Source organism: Manacus candei, unplaced genomic scaffold, assembly GCF_025592945.1.
Source record: "Manacus candei isolate 608988 ecotype Guabito, Panama unplaced genomic scaffold, ASM2559294v1 h1tg000127l, whole genome shotgun sequence".
NCBI lineage: Eukaryota > Metazoa > Chordata > Aves > Passeriformes > Pipridae > Manacus > Manacus candei.
The window spans coordinates 28,346-47,007 of NW_026138175.1; the positions used below are offsets into that span (position 1 = coordinate 28,346).

At 48.1% G+C, this 18,662-nt stretch overlaps 1 protein-coding gene across 2 annotated transcripts; it reads left to right on the forward strand.

Annotated features, from left to right (window-relative positions):
* The first annotated feature begins 12 nt into the window (after positions 1–12).
* On the forward strand, positions 13–18,068 carry LOC127462399 (protein argonaute-4). Of its 2 annotated transcripts, XM_051770983.1 has the most exons (19): positions 13–288; positions 829–1,229; positions 5,714–5,879; positions 6,557–6,677; positions 7,651–7,832; positions 8,230–8,366; positions 8,446–8,580; positions 8,746–8,833; positions 9,250–9,397; positions 9,482–9,601; positions 9,808–9,936; positions 10,086–10,219; positions 10,723–10,907; positions 11,167–11,326; positions 12,332–12,647; positions 12,932–13,066; positions 13,787–13,888; positions 14,103–14,302; positions 14,394–18,068. In XM_051770983.1, exons 4-19 carry the CDS (start codon positions 6,573–6,575, stop codon positions 14,500–14,502), a joined length of 2,385 nt encoding a protein of 794 aa, XP_051626943.1. In that variant the 5' UTR covers positions 13–288; positions 829–1,229; positions 5,714–5,879; positions 6,557–6,572; the 3' UTR covers positions 14,503–18,068. The 2 variants fall into 2 exon arrangements, with proteins under 2 accessions (XP_051626943.1, XP_051626942.1); XM_051770982.1 differs by lacking the exons at positions 13–288; positions 829–1,229 and adding an exon at positions 2,882–3,249.
* Positions 18,069–18,662: the final 594 nt, after the last annotated feature.

Here is an 18,662-nt window from a genome sequence, read left to right on the forward strand (position 1 = left end):
CTGGCGGCGGGGGCGCTGCCCGCGCGCGGGACCCGTGAGGGGTCGTGAGCGCAGTTACTGACGTTGTGGGGCGGGGGGGCAGCATTTCAAATTTCACATCGTATCTATGGGTTAAACGGAGCCTATGTCCCTTTTTTTTACCTCTGTTGCCTAAAAGCGGCACATAAAAGAAACTTCTGAGGCTCAGTTCGTGAGTTTCAGAAGCCAGGCATTCCTTTACCTCGACGGCCTGCACGGCCGCAGCACGACGGGTGCCCTGGGAATCATTTCACCAAAGTACACACCGAGGTATGTTCACTACAGCGTATATGTTAGCATGACATGATTATTCACTGTCCATTCTCCACATTCCTCTTACATATTCATGACATTTCCCAACGCAGATATGGATGTCCTTATAAGGCTTCTGAGGGTCTTCATCACGGACCTTGGTGGTCTTCTCTATCTGAAACCTCCCTCAGGTTCTAAGTGACCGCTTTGTAAACTTCTTTAAGACAATGCACGTGGTTAAAAAGTAACTGGGTGTTGCCTTGCTGGCTGCCATGTGCTCATGGATATTAGATACACGCAGCTTTAAGTGCCAGCACTGTCCCATTTATGGAATAAAAGATATCCCTCTTCCATTGGTGTCTGTACAGCCGTGCTCTGGGCCAACCCCATCAAGGATTTTGTGAAGGCTTGAACCTTTTGGGTAAATCCTTTCAGTTTCTCCCTTGAATTTCTCAATAGTTTATACCCCTCTGCATACAGAGAATTTAAGTTTTAGCTCTAATAAGTGATTGGTCTCACTGTGTAGTTGTATGATGGCTTCTTTTCTTAACCTTGCAGCTTTCCGCTCATTAAGGGGAAGAGCCACAGTTTTGTGAGGGACAAGGAGCAGATGAACTGATCTACCACGACAGTTCCCATGGAGCCAACGAGCCTGAGAATGAAGGAAGTGAGAAAATCAAATGTCCATGAAACCCACCACGACCACCACAATTCTGCTTTCCTGTAGCTGCTGCAGGAGCTACAGTAATTAATTTAATAATTAGTGTTTAGTAACAGGGGACAGATGCTGGCTTTGCACAAAAACACCTCCTCAAAGCTGTGCTCTCATTGCTGCGTCAGGAATAGTTCAGAGTCAGCTGACAAGAATAAGGTGGCAAAAAGATTGGCCACAAGCCTTATTAGGTAATTTCTGCTCCCAACTTCTTACTCATACCTGGCACACAGAGGCAACGGAACAGGTAAATGTTTGCCATTAAGGAGGTTCTGAACTAACCACAGACCTTCAGCACTTAAGACATTCATGCTTTAAAAACTGGCTTATGAATCTATTTTTTATTAAACAACATACTCCTTCCCCAGCTTGTAGCAGGTGAGGTGTTTAGAAGCAAATATTCAGAACAAATCCTGTCATAACTATGGCCTGTCATTCCCAAATCCAGTCTTGCTCCTGGAAATGTGGCTGTTTTCAAGATAAGGGTGGGTTAACATGTAGAAATGAGGTTCTGACCACTCTGGCAGTCAGGATGTCTCAATACGTATGGAATATTTATCAAGTTAATTGAATTTATAATGCTTTAATATAGGCTTTGCTTGTCATACTCAGCATCTTATAGGACTGAGCCTCTGTATTGCCAATTTTCTTGAGGTAGAGATTATATCTTTGGTGGGTTTTTTTAAGTACTATTTGTGTAGCCCTACATACATGTGTTTTATACATAGATATGCTGAACAATAGCATGGAAATGTTGCCAGACACCGCGGGGTTTGTTACTGGTCTTGTAAAACCGGTGTTTCCCTCAAGTGTTCATCAGCTGCTGTCAGGGGGATTATATGAGAATCCCAGATCTATATGAGTCTCTGATTTCATTTCATTTTAAAATAGGTTTTTGATGTTTCAGCTTGGAAAGCATCAACCCTGCAGGTTATAAAAGGCAAATAAAGTGGACTCGGCATTTATTATTTATAAAATGTTTTGACTTCTGACCTCTCGGTGAGTCAGCAGAGGGTTGTTGGCTGAACAGAACCCGGGGGGGGTGCGCGAGGGAGCAGCTCCCTGAAACAGCACGAGCTGCTTAGAAAGGCCAGGAGTCCCCAGCCCCTTTATTTAAGGGCACTTGGCTGCAGATGTTGGCTTTCAGAAGAGTACAAATGTACTGTCTTTGAGCCCAATGCCTCGACGGGGCTGGGGATCCTCTGTGCTCAGGGGGAGTGACCGGCATGGGGGCCACGGGGAGGTGACCCCCAGGAGCTGTGGGGCACAGCCAGGTCCCAGGCAGGTCACCTGCAGCAGGTGGCACAGGAACACATCCAGGTGGGTTTGGGATGTCTCCAGAGAGGGAGACTCCCTGGACAGATGTTCTGCCCTCCAGGGAAAGAAGTTCTGCCTCATGCTGAGGCGGAACTTGTTGTGTTTTAGTTTATGGCCATTGCTCCTCGTCCTGTTGCTGCAAAAAGGAAAAGAGCTTTTTCAGAGGTGCCCAGCAACAGGACGAGGAGCAGTGGCCATAAACTCAAAACACGTCCTCAACATGAGGAAGAACTTTTTTCCCTGGAGGATGGAGAGCCCTGGAACAGCTGCCCAGGGAGGGTGCAGACTGTCCCTCCTGGAGACATCCCAACCCCAGCTGGTTCCTGTGCCACCTGCTCCAGGTGACCCTGCCTTGGCAGGGGGGTCAGACTGGGTGACACCCCCAGAGGTCCCTCCCGACCCCCCCAGATATCCCGGGATTTTGTGATTCCGACCTGTCACCTGTTGCGGCCGCGGGGCCGCGCGGGCGGCGTGCGCGCTCCCGCGGGCGGCGCGTGCGCGAGCCGGCGGCGCCGGGCAGCGCGGAGAGGCCTCTTCCTCCTCCTCCTTCTCTCCCTCCTCCTCCTCCTCCTCCTCCTCCTCCTCCTCACCCCCGTTCCCGGGAGCGCGCCCCGGGCGCGTGCTGGCGGCGGCGGGGGCGCGCGCGGGCTCGGCGGGGGCGCCGCGCGGGGATTGTTCGCGCCGCCGCTCGGGGAAGCGGAACGCGGGGAGCGCTCCCCGCCGCGCCCCCGCTGCCTCCTCCTCATCCACCTCCTCCTCCTCGTCCGCCGCCCCCCGCCCCGCCGCCCCCGTGTCCGCGCCGGGCGCCCACCCCGCCGCCAATATTCCCGAGATCAAGCGCTACGCGGCGGCGGCGGGGCCGGCGGCGGGGCCCGGGGCGGGCGGCGGGGCCGGCGGCGAGAGCAGCGAGGCCGCCGCCGCCACCGCCGCCATGGAGGCGCTGGGACCCGGTGAGAGCCGCGGGGGGGGCGCGGGGCCGCGGCCTGCGGGGCCGTGGCGGCGGGGGAAGGGAGGGAGCGAGGCCGCGGGCCCGCCGGGGCTCCCCGGTGACACCGGGCCCCGCTCGCAGCCGCCGCCGCGGAGGAGCCGCGGCGGGTCCGAAACTTTGCGCGGGGGGTTCGCGGTGCCCTCGCGGCCCCGGGGCTGCCGGGGGGACCCGGTTCGCCCTCGGCGGGGTGAGCGGGACAGCGAGGGGACGGGGACAGGCGGGGCTGTCACAGCGGTGCGAGCCCCGCAACCTGTGTGATGATAAGTTTTACATTTGACATTGAGCCGTTGCTGAGAGTTTAAGGCGATGCTGTCTGAAAATAGGGTTGTTTATTTCTTTAACAAACTTGGTGGGTTTTTGCATGTGGCATTTTCCTGCTCGTGCCTTATTCCAAGATTATTCTTCCATCAAATGCCTGCAGGATGTATTTCTTTCCCTCAGTGGCCTGCACACCTGACCCATCGAGTTCCCATTCAAATGATTGGTATAATCGAAGTGGTGTTAATTTTGGTGTGATAGGAAATGTTTTTTGACACAGAGGTGCAATTCCAGAAGAATCCAGAGTTTGAGGTAGCGAGGGCTGACTCAGAGCCTGCTGTATGTGTGTGATGTATCGTGGCCTCCCTGACTTACAGCTGGAGAAGCAGATCCTCTTTCAGTTTTGAAAACTGCTTCCTGTCTGAAGCAACTCGGTTGAGGTGCTCAGAATGTAATTGTCATGGGGTAGAAGAAACTGAAATACAGCAGCACATGCAACCCTAGTCAGGCTGATCAGGTAAAAATCCTGTGACGCCAGGGCAGCCTGGCTTCAAACGGGAGAACAGTTTGTAGCTGCTTCTCTGGAATCCTTTGGGAAATAACTTTAGGAAGGAGAAGTAAGATTTATCTCCTTAGGTCAGAACCGAGGGCAGCGCTGCTGTGCCTGTTTGCAGAACTTGTCAATGCTGAGGGAGGAAAATAGGTAAATATAGTTGTCATTTAATCTCTCACAGGAGGTCAGTGCCTGCACTTCCTTCAGACTAATTAGCATGGGATTAGTGGATCATCTCTCGTATCCAAATAAGCACAGCAAACTTTGATTGCCCTCGATGATTCACACTTGTCAAGACAGCTGTAGTTTTTTTAAGCACCAGCTGTACCCCACAACTGGTGTGACTGTGGTGCCGTGAGCTGCTCTGGGACAGAGGGTGCAGAGCCCGGAATGTGTCCTGAGGGGTGTCTGTGGCCCTGACAGCCCCTGCCACTGTGGCTTTGGGGAGCTGACACGGCTGTGGGCTCCAGCTGCTTACATGCTCCGTGTTCCTTCTGCTTAAAAACATTCCAGGGCTGGTGTCCTCAGATTGATAATTTTATTTGGTAATGCAGTGACCAGTGGATGGCTTGTAAATCCAGTGTGGAATCTCCTTAAATTTGGTCCTGGGTTCAGTTTATGGTTGTGTTGAAGTTTATCCAAGTAGGAGTTACCTACCTCTCTACCCTCCTGGTCTCACCTCTGAGCCTTTGACTTACATGGATGCTGTCAGGTCATGATACTACACATGCCCTAATTTTTATGATTGGTTTGTTACTGAGTTCTTGTGATACTTTTCCCCCTCTCCTTTGCTACTCTACAACAGAGGGAAGACACTTTGATCACACTGAGCACTGGCAGATATAGCCAAAACCATGAAAATATACCAGTGCCATTTGCTTTATGTGCAGTGTCAACTGAGGCTGTGATCGATTTAAAAAAACAGTCAGTTTAATCTTGTTAACATGGTATCTTAGATCTTAACACTTTGAGGAAGGTAACTAAAGGTTTCCCTAGTGACCAGCTTGCGTATGAGTAACATTTCCAGGCCTCTAAGAATTTCCTCCGTAGAGCTGTTCCTGGAGCTCTTTTATCCAAATAAATTATCTCCACATCTTTGAGGAGTCCATGCCTGTTTTCTCCCTTACTTCTCCCTTTCTTCTATTTAGAAGAAAGTGTAAACCTTTCCTCACTCCCGTGTTTGTGTTGGAATTTTAAATTGGATCATTAAGATCTGAAGTTTATAACAAAAACAATGAGAAAATGTGGCTTGTGTGGCTGTTGGTTTGGTTTAGAAACGGAGGTAGGGATGTATTTATCTTTACATTACATGAAAATACATAATATCTGCATGGTGCATTCCGTCTTGGGACTCTCGTGAAGTTCATAACCACAGTCATGGATAAATGCCACTAAAATTTTAAGAATGAATTATGGTACCAGCCTGCACATGGTTTAGGGAACACGTTTTTTCCCAGGAAGTTCCGAGCAGCTGGAAGGCTGAGCCTCTTGGAACACCTCTGTTTGCAACCTCAGAAAGCTGCTGGAGATTTCTTCCAGTCAGAAAGTCCCCCAAAGCCCTGAAAGGTGCACGGAGTGAGCCATCCCATCTCACAGGTGTTTATTGACTTCCCAGGGCCCCCAGCCAGCCTCTTCCAGCCGCCCCGCCGCCCAGGCCTGGGCACTGTTGGGAAACCCATCCGCCTCCTGGCCAACCACTTCCAGGTGCAGATCCCCAAGATTGATGTTTATCACTATGATGTTGATATCAAACCAGAGAAACGCCCCCGAAGAGTCAACAGGTAGGAGTTGCTTAATAAAGATTTATTAGTTGACATTAGGAGTATGTTCCTGAATGTAAGGAAACTGTACATCCTTGGAATTCTCCATCTGCTAAAGGCCTGTTTCTTTCTCTTCTGTGGTCAGCTTTTCAGTGAACTGTACTGTTCTCCTTACTTTTATGAAGATGTGTTGCAATTGTCCTGTAATCTGGAAGGCTTTGGGAAATGTACTGAGTGTTGAACTCAGGCTGGTTTTATTTTACAGTCTACAAGTGAATGTCCCTGATAATTGTTCCACAGTCTGTTACTCAAACCTGTGTAGCAGCTGCGGGGAGGGAATTTGGCTTGCAGGTTTTGGAGTCCACACATGGATGCTTTGTCGGTGGAACCAATCCATGGAGCACTCCCACCCACCCCGAGGCAGGTGCTTGGGTCTGCTCCTGTGTGTGAACAGCTCTCCAGGTTCCTCTGCCTGTTTCAGCTGTAGCTCTGCTGACAATACAGATGCCTGTGCAGTGTGTGACACTTGGGTGTCTCAACCTGGAGGTGACACTTAGAGCCCTGGTGTGACCTGGGGGTGCTCTAGTGCATTGTTCTTTATCAGACCGTTAAGAAAATGGGAAAAAGGAATTTTAAACTGTGTAAGGCCGTGGCTGAATTTTCTGTTCCTCAGCCTAACTCGATGAATCCCTTGGCAGGGAGGTGGTGGACACGATGGTGAGGCACTTCAAGATGCAGATCTTTGGGGATCGGCAGCCTGGCTACGATGGGAAGCGGAACATGTACACGGCACACCCGTTACCCATTGGCAGGGACAGGGTAAGTGTTGCTCTAAGTTTCTGTGGGAAAACTGTTACAGTGTCATTTGGAAAGTGTTCTTTTACTGACATAAACCAAAACCACACCTATTGGTGTAGTCTTGGAAATGACAGGCAGGGCCACTCAGGATCTTTAGGAACTTACTGGTCTTTTACAGATATTTGTCTTCCTCAGGTTTCTAATTCCCAGATCTTTAGCTGGAGAATGTCAGTGAGTGAGAACTAACATTCTGCTCTTTCAGCTACGAGTATATTATACTTTTTTCACCCTAATGGAAACTTCCCTTTTCCCTGTTCTAACCCTTGCTCTGTTGCTGAATGATAAAGTCCTTGTAGATGACAATGACTCTAGCTGGGTTTGGCTGTGCTGAGGAGATGCATCCTCCTGTTCCACGGGAACAACCAGGTCAGCTGCTCCAGCCCTGTGTGTTCTGGGCTGTGCTCGCCAGCACCCCCCAAAACTTCACCCTATCTACTCTTCCCCCCCGGAATCTGGTTATTGCCGTGCCAAGGGGAATGCTCAGGATGAATTCACAGTTACCCTCTAGGCTGATGAGTTGTGAGAATCATCCCAAGGGCTGTGCCAGAACTCTGAGACTTGTGCTTCCCAGTGAGTCTCCTTTTTGACCGAAAGGTTTTCTTGCCTTCCTGTTTGGTTCACAAAACATCTTGCTATTAGCTGGTTGACTTAAAAAAATGACTCACTGTTCTCCAGAGCTTTGATGTCACCATACTAATTACTGCTTAAAATTTACATTTAAAGATGCCCCACTGCAGTTTCTCAGATGAATAAATGATAAACTTTCAAAGTCCCGAGGAAACCAATTGTCATATTTTAAGGTCATTACACAAACTCATCATCAAAAATAGAGATCCGAAGGACAGCTAGGAGAAAACCATACCATTGCTGAGTGCTGTGTCTGTCTGCAGTCCATTACCAAAGCCTGTGCTTGATTCTGTTGTGCCCATGGCAGGTGGATATGGAGGTGACACTTCCAGGAGAAGGGAAGGACCAGACATTTAAGGTTTCCATTCAGTGGGTGTCAGTCGTCAGCCTTCAGATGCTGCTGGAAGCTCTGGCAGGGCACCTGAATGAAGTTCCTGAAGACTCTGTTCAGGCACTGGATGTAATCACACGGCACCTTCCCTCCATGAGGTGGGTACCTGTGGGGCCTTCCTGACTGGATTCATCCTCTATCCATCCTAACGTTTGTGTTAGTTATTCCTTGCTGCTGCTCTGCTGCCATCACACTTCCCTGTGGCAGAAGAGATGAGGATGCAGCTGTGTAATTCAATGCCTGCCTTGCAAATTTGCACTAGAATGGGGAAATGTGATCTCAACTCAGGCCTTGTGCCTGCTGGTCATGTTTCTAACAGGAATTTGCTGTAGCCTTTCCAGCTGCACTGTCAGAAAAGGCTTTGTGGTCTTGCCATAAGTGAGCTCTGACTGTTCTAACACGCTGTAGAAACGTGTTTCAAACGCTACAGGTGTCAGTGCAAAAAAGTGTATCAGAAAGAAATTATCTAAGTGTTAATTTTCTTTTTTTTCCCAGGTACACCCCTGTGGGTCGCTCCTTCTTCTCCCCCCCCGAAGGTTATTACCACCCCCTGGGAGGGGGCAGGGAGGTCTGGTTTGGATTCCACCAGTCTGTCCGTCCTGCCATGTGGAACATGATGCTCAACATCGACGGTGTGTAGGAGATTCTGTCTCACCCACACAACAGGGTCCTTTCTGCTTCTCCGTTAATTGTCCTCTCTTTTCCTCTTAGTGTCAGCGACTGCTTTCTATCGTGCCCAGCCTATCATTGAGTTCATGTGCGAGGTCTTGGACATCCAGAACATCAGTGAACAGAGCAAACCCCTGACAGACTCCCAGCGTGTCAAGTTTACCAAAGAAATCAGAGGTAAGGCTTATCCTAAAGGTGCTGCAACAAAATTACTGAAACCTGCTCATGTTATGTTGTAATGAAAATCTGCGAGGTAATTGGGAAGCCGGGCTGTTCCTTTGTGCCTTCATCCTCCTCCAAGTTGGTTCCCGTGCCTGAATTTATTTTCTGTTGGCTTTTCAGGTCTAAAAGTAGAGGTTACCCACTGTGGCCAGATGAAGAGAAAATACCGAGTTTGCAACGTTACCCGGCGACCAGCCAGTCACCAGACGTATGTGTCAACCAATTCCTGGCAATTTTTAAAATCTTGAACCTATTAAATATATTTGGTATATTGTTTATGCAGGAATAAACAGGATTCTATGATGAAGCAGCCGTGTGGCTTTACAGGAATGTTTAGTCTTAGTGGAGTACAGGAATATTGTGGGTTTTGACCACTGCTTTATTTCCTTCAACTCAAGGAAAATTGAGCTGTATCCTAGCTTTTGAATGGAGGTTCTAATTTTTAAAACAGCTAAAATATGAGAAATTCAGTACATAGTCTATAAAATCTTTTCATGAAGAAGAGATCCAGTAGCTAAGGAAAATAAAGGTTTGCAACATTCCTTGTCTGGAATAGGTTTTCTGTATCTTTTTTTCCTTTAAAAAATTCTTGCAAAGTCTAACCAGAACAAATATCCTTTCTAGGTTCCCTCTGCAGCTGGAGAACGGGCAGGCCATGGAGTGCACAGTAGCTCAGTACTTTAAGCAGAAGTACAGTCTGCAGCTGAAATACCCCCACCTGCCCTGTCTCCAAGTGGGACAGGAACAGAAACACACGTACCTGCCGCTGGAGGTGAGGCTCTGACTCTGGTACTGTGGTGTATCCTCTGTTAAACGTGCTCAGTGGTGTCACAGCACCTCTGGCTCTCCCCTGCAGGTGTGTAACATCGTGGCTGGGCAGAGGTGCATCAAGAAGCTCACGGACAATCAGACCTCGACCATGATAAAAGCAACCGCGCGGTCGGCGCCGGACCGGCAGGAGGAGATCAGCAGGCTGGTGAGTGCTCTTCCAGCTGCACAGTCCATGTTTGTCACTTCTCATGGCTCTTCCAGAGCACTGGAGCAGGTGATGATGAGCACAATGACCAAGAGAGAAGTTAAAAATCTGTCTTGTTTAAAACAAATCCTTTTAAAGAGAAAGCAAAGAGGGCAGAGTCACCTGAAGCTTTAACGTAGTGACATCAATACTTCTCCTGTCCCCAGGTGAAGAGTAACAGTATGGTTGGTGGGCCTGATCCGTACCTGAAGGAGTTTGGAATCGTTGTCCATAACGAAATGACAGAGCTGACAGGCAGAGTTCTGCCAGCCCCAATGCTGCAGTATGGAGGCAGGGTGAGTTTCCATGGCTTGTCCTGAGGTTATTGGCATTCATCAGGTGTTTGATGTATCTTCTCGTGAAATTTCCTCTGTATGAGCACTGTTGGGCTACAGTCAAAACAGAGCAGCACTTTATTTTTAATTTGCCTTTGGTTTTTACCTAGAACAAGACCGTGGCCACACCAAACCAAGGCGTATGGGACATGAGAGGGAAACAGTTCTATGCTGGCATTGAGATTAAAGTTTGGGCTGTTGCCTGTTTTGCTCCTCAAAAACAATGCAGGGAAGACTTGCTAAAGTAAGTATTTTTCTATTCATTCAGGATTCTATTTCAAGGTTTATTTTTCTCATGTTTCTGAATTTCTGGTTTTAATGCATCTAATAGTAAAAACAACATACACCACAGTTTTTCTCCTGTCCTTCAAATTACTCTACAGAATCCTAAAGACAGAGGTTGTGTGAACCACTGACTGGCAAAAATTGTGATTCCAATATTGCTCAGATAAGTTTGGTGGATGGATAAAAATCTACCAGAGCATCAGTACTAGTTTGGAAATCTGCCTCAGGGTGTTCAACTGAAATGTCTGTTTGTTTCTGTAAGACTTGTAAAATTACAGAAGCTGATGAACTTCCTCAGAGAGGATTAGAGCCGTATTAGTGAGTTCCTGATGGGGATAGAATTTCTAAAAAATAATTACTGTACTGCTGTGAAATAGCAGGAGCAGCTTAGACCTGGTTGATCAAACTGATGCCCAAGTGACCCGTGGTGGAAAGGCCAGGACAAATCCATTTCTATTTCAGGAGTTTCACGGACCAGCTGCGCAAGATCTCCAAGGACGCCGGGATGCCCATCCAGGGCCAGCCCTGCTTCTGCAAGTATGCCCAGGGTGCAGACAGTGTGGAGCCCATGTTCAAACACCTGAAGCTGACTTACGTTGGCCTGCAGCTCATCGTGGTGATTCTGCCCGGGAAGACGCCCGTGTATGGTACGGGGAAGGGGCTGTACAGTGATAATGGGTTGTACTGCAAGTGGGTGGCAGGAAGGACGAAGTGTGTTCCCTTTAAAAGAGTGTTTTGGAGCTGGTTTATCTGATTGGAGAACTTGTGTGTTACCAAAGAGCAAACTCAGTGAAGTTTCAAGGGTCTGAATTACAGTAACATTTCAAAAAAATAAAATAAGAGCAAGCAGATGAAGCTCCTGCCTTTTGTCGTAATTGGAACCACTGACTTCTTTTTCTGTCACAGCTGAAGTCAAGCGGGTTGGAGACACTCTTCTAGGCATGGCCACACAGTGTGTTCAGGTAAAGAATGTGGTCAAAACCTCACCACAAACTCTGTCCAACCTGTGTCTGAAGATCAACGCGAAGCTCGGAGGGATCAACAATGTGCTGGTACCTCATCAAAGGTGAGATGCAATTAAAAGCTCTGCTTGATGTCTGGATTGTCAAACAAAACGGTGTCCTTTTGTTGTGTTTGCTGAAATGATACCTTCCAAAACAAAGCATGCTTTAGAAATACCCACAGTCTTGAGTGGACAGAGGAGGATGCATCTCCATCCACTGTCTGCCCAGTCAGCCCTGTGCCAAGGGGAGTCAGAGCCATCCAGCAATGCATGGGAAAACAAGCTCACCAAGGCTTTTTTTCCATGTCTTTTTCCTGCCCTTGAGTTCACTGTCTACCTTTTTCTTGCCACCTCCTAAAGCATCCTGTGTTTTCTTTCAAATTGAAAGAGAAGGAATGGAGAGGAGTGACTTGTGATCAGTGTTTGTAACTTGGTCTGCCTTTGATCCTGTCCTTTTCATTTTGTGTTCTCTCTTGACTGTAAGAGCTTGAGGCAGAAATTGTTGTCCCTAAAGATTCTCTTTTTGATTCTGTTCACTGGTTTGGATGGTTTGGACCTTCCTTGGCTGTAATTTTTTTTTGTTTCTCGCCCTCCTTTTTCTTATTTATTATTATTAATTTTTAAGGGGACTGTGGAGACAGGTTCAGAGAGTTGGGGCTGTTCAGCCTGGAGAAGAGAAGGTTGTGTGGAGACCTCACAACCCTTTCCAGTATCTGAAGGGGCAGGCAAGGAAACTGGAGAGGTATTCTTCATCAGGAACTGGAGTGTTAGGACAAGGGGGAATGAGTTCAAACTGAAAGAGGAGAAATTTAGGTTAGGTATATAGGAGAAATTCTTCCCTGTGAGGGTCGTGAGGCCCTGGCACAGGTTACCCAGAGAAGCTGTGGCTGCCCCATCCCTGGAAGTGTCCAAGGCCAGGTTGGACGGGGCTCTGAGTGACCTGGGACAGTGGAAGGTGTCCCTGCCCATGGCAGGGGGTGGAATGGGACGATGTTTAAGGTCCCTTCCAGCCCAACCCATCCTGGGATTCCATGACTCTGACTAGTAAACCTTAACCTTACCCACCAGGCCCTCGGTGTTCCAGCAGCCAGTGATCTTCCTGGGGGCAGACGTGACGCACCCCCCGGCCGGGGACGGGAAGAAGCCGTCGATCGCGGCCGTGGTGGGCAGCATGGACGGGCACCCCAGCCGGTACTGCGCCACCGTGCGCGTGCAGACCTCGCGCCAGGAGACCTCCCAGGAGCTGCTCTACAGCCAGGAGGTCATCCAGGACCTCACCAACATGGTGCGGGAGCTGCTGATCCAGTTCTACAAATCCACTCGTTTCAAGCCCACGAGGATCATTTACTACAGAGGGGGAGTGTCGGAAGGACAGATGAAACAGGTATTGTCTGATTGTTTCTTCTTGCTCGTGAAAAGGGATTTGCCCTTGATTATATGGTTATGTGGATTACAAGGGATTGGCCCTCAGAAAAATATATATATATATGTTGGAAAATTATTATTGAAGATAATTATTGGAAAAATTATCATTGAGTTTCCCTGGGTAAGCACAATGTGCAGTTTTCCTGTCTGATCATGTTTCTTGCGACGTGGCATTTGTACACAGGAAAAAACTAAAATAATATTATGTATGGTCAGTTCATCATTGAATGTCTGTACTTGCAGGTAGCTTGGCCAGAGCTGATCGCGATCCGGAAGGCCTGCATTAGTTTGGAGGAAGATTACAGACCAGGAATAACCTACATTGTTGTGCAGAAAAGGCATCACACCAGGCTGTTCTGTGCCGACAAAACTGAAAGGGCAAGTACTGACTCCATGAGGGGGAGGTGATGGCACAGGAAAGTGGGATTATTTCGTTCAGTGGTGTGGGATCTGTCCTGCCCACTAAAGCTGGGTGGTAACAGGCTTTCTCTACCAAAATAACCCGTTCCTCCCTTTTTTGTTGCTCTACATCAGATGGAACAGCTTGTTCCCAGCCCCTTTTGGAATAGGTATGCTCTGTATCCCGATATTTGTGTACCTGGAGGTGTAGCCTGGGTTTTTATAGTCCAGGATTCCTGACCATGAACTGACCTGGCTGTTCCCTGTTCTGTCTCTGGGCACATCTAAGACGTGCCTGTGGCACAAATCCACAGGCCAGCTGAGGAGCCTTCTGTAGGGAAGCTCTTGATCTCAGATTTGCTTAAAAACCCGGATCTCTGGGGTGTGAGGGCAAACAAGGGTATGAAATAAATTTATCTCAGAACCCTGCGTTTTCAGATCCTGAATTACTCGTGCCAGCTCTAATGGTGCTGGCAAGGATTTTGTTTTCCTCTCATGACACACCAGCTGGATTTGGTGAAGTTTCTAAAAATGAACTTGCAGAGAACATTTTCATTCTTCCTATGTAAACAGCCTTAATGTTTTTCCACCCTTTTGAGCAGTAAATTCTCCAGCAGCTTTCAGTAGAACCTACCTTAGGAGGTAGCTTTGGGTCACTTCCAAAAAACGCATGGGCTAATAATAAACTTTCCTCACTAGGTGGGTAAGAGCGGCAACGTACCAGCAGGCACTACTGTGGACAGCACCATCACACATCCTTCTGAATTTGACTTTTACCTCTGTAGCCATGCAGGAATTCAGGTAATGTCAGCTCTGCCGTGCTCAGGCTGTGGGACTAAATCCTCGTAGTTGTTCCCATGAGGAATGTCACTTCTGTTGGTAGCTTGGCAGACTCAGAGTGCAGCAGTACCCGCTTGGCACTGACTCCTCGGTGCCGGCTGGAAGGTGCAGCCCGCAGGTACCCCCTCTGCTGCTGCTCTTGCTGTGCAGCTGAGTGCTCACCTGTTCTCCACAGGGAACCAGCCGGCCCTCCCACTACCAGGTGCTGTGGGATGACAACTGTTTCACAGCGGATGAGCTGCAGCTCCTCACGTACCAGCTGTGCCACACCTACGTGCGCTGCACCCGCTCCGTGTCCATCCCCGCTCCCGCCTACTATGCCAGGCTGGTGGCATTCCGGGCCAGGTACCACCTCGTGGACAAGGATCATGACAGGTAAGGAATGGCTTCGTCATGCTGGCAGGCAGGCAGTGAAGCTGAGCTGTGCTGCTTGCCCCAGCTGACCACGGTGTGTGTCTGCTCGCAGCGCCGAGGGCAGCCACGTGTCGGGGCAGAGCAACGGCCGCGATCCGCAGGCGCTGGCCAAGGCCGTGCAGATCCACCACGACACCCAGCACACCATGTATTTCGCTTGAGAGCACCTGGGAGGATGAGGCAAGACAACAACCCACGCAGTCCCGAAGTGTTTGGAAGCCTCCCCCTGTCGCCAGGGCCGGGGGGTTTCGGACTGCCCACTACCAGCAGCTCCGGACAGTCGCACTGAATCTGTTCTTCACTGCAACGTCTGATGCACCAACACAATTGAGCCATTTGTTTCATTGTTTTCTGTACTAGAAATCCATAGACTTGTCTTTTCTGATGCATTGGACTGAATTTTTACCTCAAAGCGCAAAGGCCGATCATCCTGAAATTTTTCAAGGACTTGGCACGAAAGGTTTCTATCGAATCTTTTGCTAGCTGTGGTTTTTAAGTTCTCCTCATCCCATGAGCTGACGGTGACTGCTGCCCTGTCTCCGTGCCCTGCTTCGTGAGTATGATGTGATGGCAAAATGTTTTATCCAGCTCGCTGTAATCCTTCTGTCGTGTGGGGCCATAGATTTTTTAATGGAGATTTTAGACTTCACTACTGTAAATGCCTTTTAACAAACATAACTTTCACAGGTATTGCAGTTTTTTGTCAGTTTTACTAATTATCTTTTTAATCTCTGCAGACTTGGGCTGCAAAGCAATTGCACTATACTGCGAGTTAATAGGTGGTTCTTGTTCTGTGAATGTGTAATATAACCAATAGTGATGCCTGTCAGTAGATTTTAATGATAATGGTTATAAATAATACTGCCATGGTATCGTAACAAGTACTGAACCATCATTTCCCCCCTCTAAAAATGATAAAACAAAAAAAAAAAAATTTAGCTTTTAGGTATTTTGCAAACTTTTACAAAAGTGCCCACTTTATGCTGCTGTGTGGTTTGATAAATCTAAGTGATTTTAAAACTTTTTTCTCATAGAAGGTTTAACTTTGGCAATAAATCTTTGTTTTTTAAGCCCCCCCAACAGTGTAATTTTCTAGCTGAGGATTGTGCATGAGTTTGACCAACATTCTCGTGTCGTTTTCTGAACACACAATTTGGCAGTTTCTGAAACTAATTAGAAAAGACGCATTTCCATGCTTTTTTTAAGAATTATTTTTAACTGTTTTATATTCACTGTTGGTGTCCTGTCTACAACATTTTTTATAAGCTTGGAAACTGGGTGTTCCGTGTAGGAAAGGCCAATGTGTACAGTCGAAATGTATTGTGTGACAGGCAACCTGAGGACTTGTACCAGCATTTTGAACTGTTTTTTCCCTGGGAATTTGGGTTGCCCACACAACTGCATTCATAGCATGTTGAACCCATGTAAGTCTCAAATACTGATTCTATCCCAGCCTAGAAATTAGGGGTTTTAATCTGCTTGGCTTTTTTCAGCTGCAACCTGTAATCCAGACCAAGGGCCTGGTTTCCCTGGGTATTCCTGGAATCCATGAACATAGTAATTTAAGACTAGACTCCTCTTAGTGTAAACCTGAGTTAGTATTAGTGTAAACCCAACTTAGTGCAGATTAAAGCTTATTCCTAACCTGAGGAGGAGTTTGAGAAGCCCAAGGATTGCACTGTGGTCTCTGATACTCTTGTGGGGTTTGCTGCTAAGTTGTCTGCTGTCCCAAAGCTTAGGAACCAGCCCCCCCAAATTTCAGCAATAGGAAATGCTGTTTCCTTCAGTCTTTAAGCTTGTAAATAAATGAAAGTTTACATTTCTAAATGCTGTTGTTTTCAGTTGTACCAGAGTACACTGAACTTATTCAAGCAGTTTTGTAACCTCCTTGCCAGTAGTACGTCTCATAAATTAAGTTTAACCTCTTTTCATTTCTGTTGAAAATGGGACTGAAGTGAACCCTGTCCCTGGCATGTGCAGGGACAGGTTTAGACTGAAAAAAAATCAGAAAGATTCGTTTTAGTTATTTAATTTTTTTTTAAAGAATACCTCACTTGTGTAATAAAATCAGGACATGTGGGTGGGAGACTGACCGCTGCTTTTCTCAGTACTCGTTCAGGGAGAAGACAAAAAAACCCCTTTTTAGAGTGAACTCTGACTGACCCAACACACACAGAGAACTTTGGCACCTTGAAAAGCACCTGAGCACCTGTTGGAGGTGGTAGGATCCAAGATCCCTGTTTTGACCTTGTGCACTAGGAATGGAGCTGGTTTAATAAGGGTGCATAAAAAATGAATTAATTTTATCACCAATTAGTTGTCCAGTGCCAAGCACTCCTGGTTGAGACTGAGGGAAGGGAGAGCCTCTCCTTGGTTTGCCTGTGACTGGATATTTGACCTCAGACCAGGTGGAGCCCTGGGCCAGCACCTGGGCAGGGCTGGTGTGAGCCCACCCCGGGCACAGGGCTGGAGTTTGAGGGGGAAAGCACTGAAGTTCAGGATCCAAGTCGCAGCAGTGCTGCCCTAGGCAGGTCTGAGCCCAAGTCTGGAGGACTTGAGGACCTGGGTGAGCCCCGTGGGCCTGAGTGACTCGTTCTGCATGTGTCAATCAATGGGAAGATGTGCATTCTGTAGCTGTAGTTTTAGGGTGTTTTGTTTTTTGGTTTTGTTTGGTTTTGTTTTTGGTTTTTTTTTATAAATAAAGCCTGTTGGCCACTGTTTAGCTCTGTGGTGTGAAAGATTTTAAATGTAGCAAAGTTCAAAGAGTTGGGGGAGGGAGTGGTTGACATATTAAAAAAAATATTAAAAAAATATATATAAAAAAGGGGGGGGAGGGGGCAGAAATCCTGTTTTCCACCCAGTTCTGCTTGCTTTGTCCCTGCTGAGTTCTGAAAGAGCTCTGGCAGTCCCTGGCTAGCCCGTCTCCACCGCTGGGAGTTACCCAGGGTGGTGCTGGAGCTGCACCCGGAGGGAGCAGAGGTGGATGGATGGGCAGGGCTGCCCCGTGCCCACCCTCAGCTCGGCCCTTCGGACGGGGCAGTGCCCTCGTTCAGAGCCAGCGTCTGACAGCCCCGACCCCGACCCCTTTGTGGATGTGCTGTAGGAGTTTTCTTGCTCAATAGCGAGGGAGTGACTCTGCTTTCATTTTCAGAAGGCAGGGCCAGAGGGCGTTGGATCCATCCCGATCCTGATCCACTGCAAGTTCCTTTCCCTTTGCACTGGAGGAAAGATCTTGCACTAAATATCACAGATTTTCTTAGACCTTGCTATTGACATTTTCATATTTCTATGTCTAGAGGCTGCAACTTCAATGTAAAATGTTTGCATTTGTTCAGTTTGACTTCTGATGTAATTTTTTGGTTTCTATATTGTTAGACTTGTAATGTTTCAAATGGTATTTTATTAACTTTGGACTGGATGTATGTCTCTAGCAATACGAGGTACTTTCTAAACTGTCCTGGGGGTCACAGCCCCATGCTGGTCGTGTACAATTGCAATGTATTTTTTTTTTTTTAGCCTGCAGGGATATTTTGTGTTCATGTGTCCAAAAATATTAATAATAATAAAAAAAAAATTGGCATTCTTGTGCCAAATGTTCTGTTTTTCCTTGTTGCTGTCCAATAAATGCAATGTACAGAGTGAGCAACCGATACCGTTGCCTGTAAACAAATGTCTTAAATTATTTAACTTTTAATTAAAACTTGTACACAACGTGTCACCTGTGGAACTCATTGCCACAATATCTCTATTTCTGATGCGCTTGGAGTGAGAAAGTGACAGAAATATGGGTGACATCTCCCGGGATCCTAAAGGAGGGCCCGTCCTGGGGGTGTGGGACTGAGGTGGTTCAGCCTCAGGCACACCTGAGGAGCTGGGAAGCCAAAGGTGACTTATCCTGGGGTCTTCCAAACATCATGCAAAGATCTCACGGGTCAACCCCCAGGAACCTGGAGCTCCTCGCTCCCGTTCTGGGGGTGCAGCACGAGGTGGGAACACTTTGACAGTCTGAATCCCTGCGGCTTTTCCTCTTTCCCCTGGAACAGCCCAGCCAGGATCACACCCCTGGGCTCCTTGGGCATGGCATGGGAATGACCTCCTGGGGTTTGACTGTTACCAAAGCCACGGCACAGGGGCGAGGTTTGCGCTCGCTGGGGAGGCCGAGTCTGGTAAGTGTGGTGGGAAAGGGGATGGAAAAAGGGATGGAAAAGGGATGCTCTGCCCTTGGAGCAGGGCCACGGGGGATCCCTGCCCGGCGAGGCCCAGGGCACCTCAGGAGCGACCCAACAGCTGCCAAACAGAAAAACTGCTTCCCAGCGCTCCC

Bases quoted from the DNA above. Each gene is read 5' to 3' on its own strand.
- LOC127462399 (XM_051770982.1), top strand. The intron at 5,880-6,556 runs GTAGGAGTTGCT...ATCCCTTGGCAG, and splicing joins CGCCCCCGAAGAGTCAACAG to GGAGGTGGTGGACACGATGG. The intron at 12,648-12,931 runs GTATTGTCTGAT...CTGTACTTGCAG, and splicing joins CGGAAGGACAGATGAAACAG to GTAGCTTGGCCAGAGCTGAT.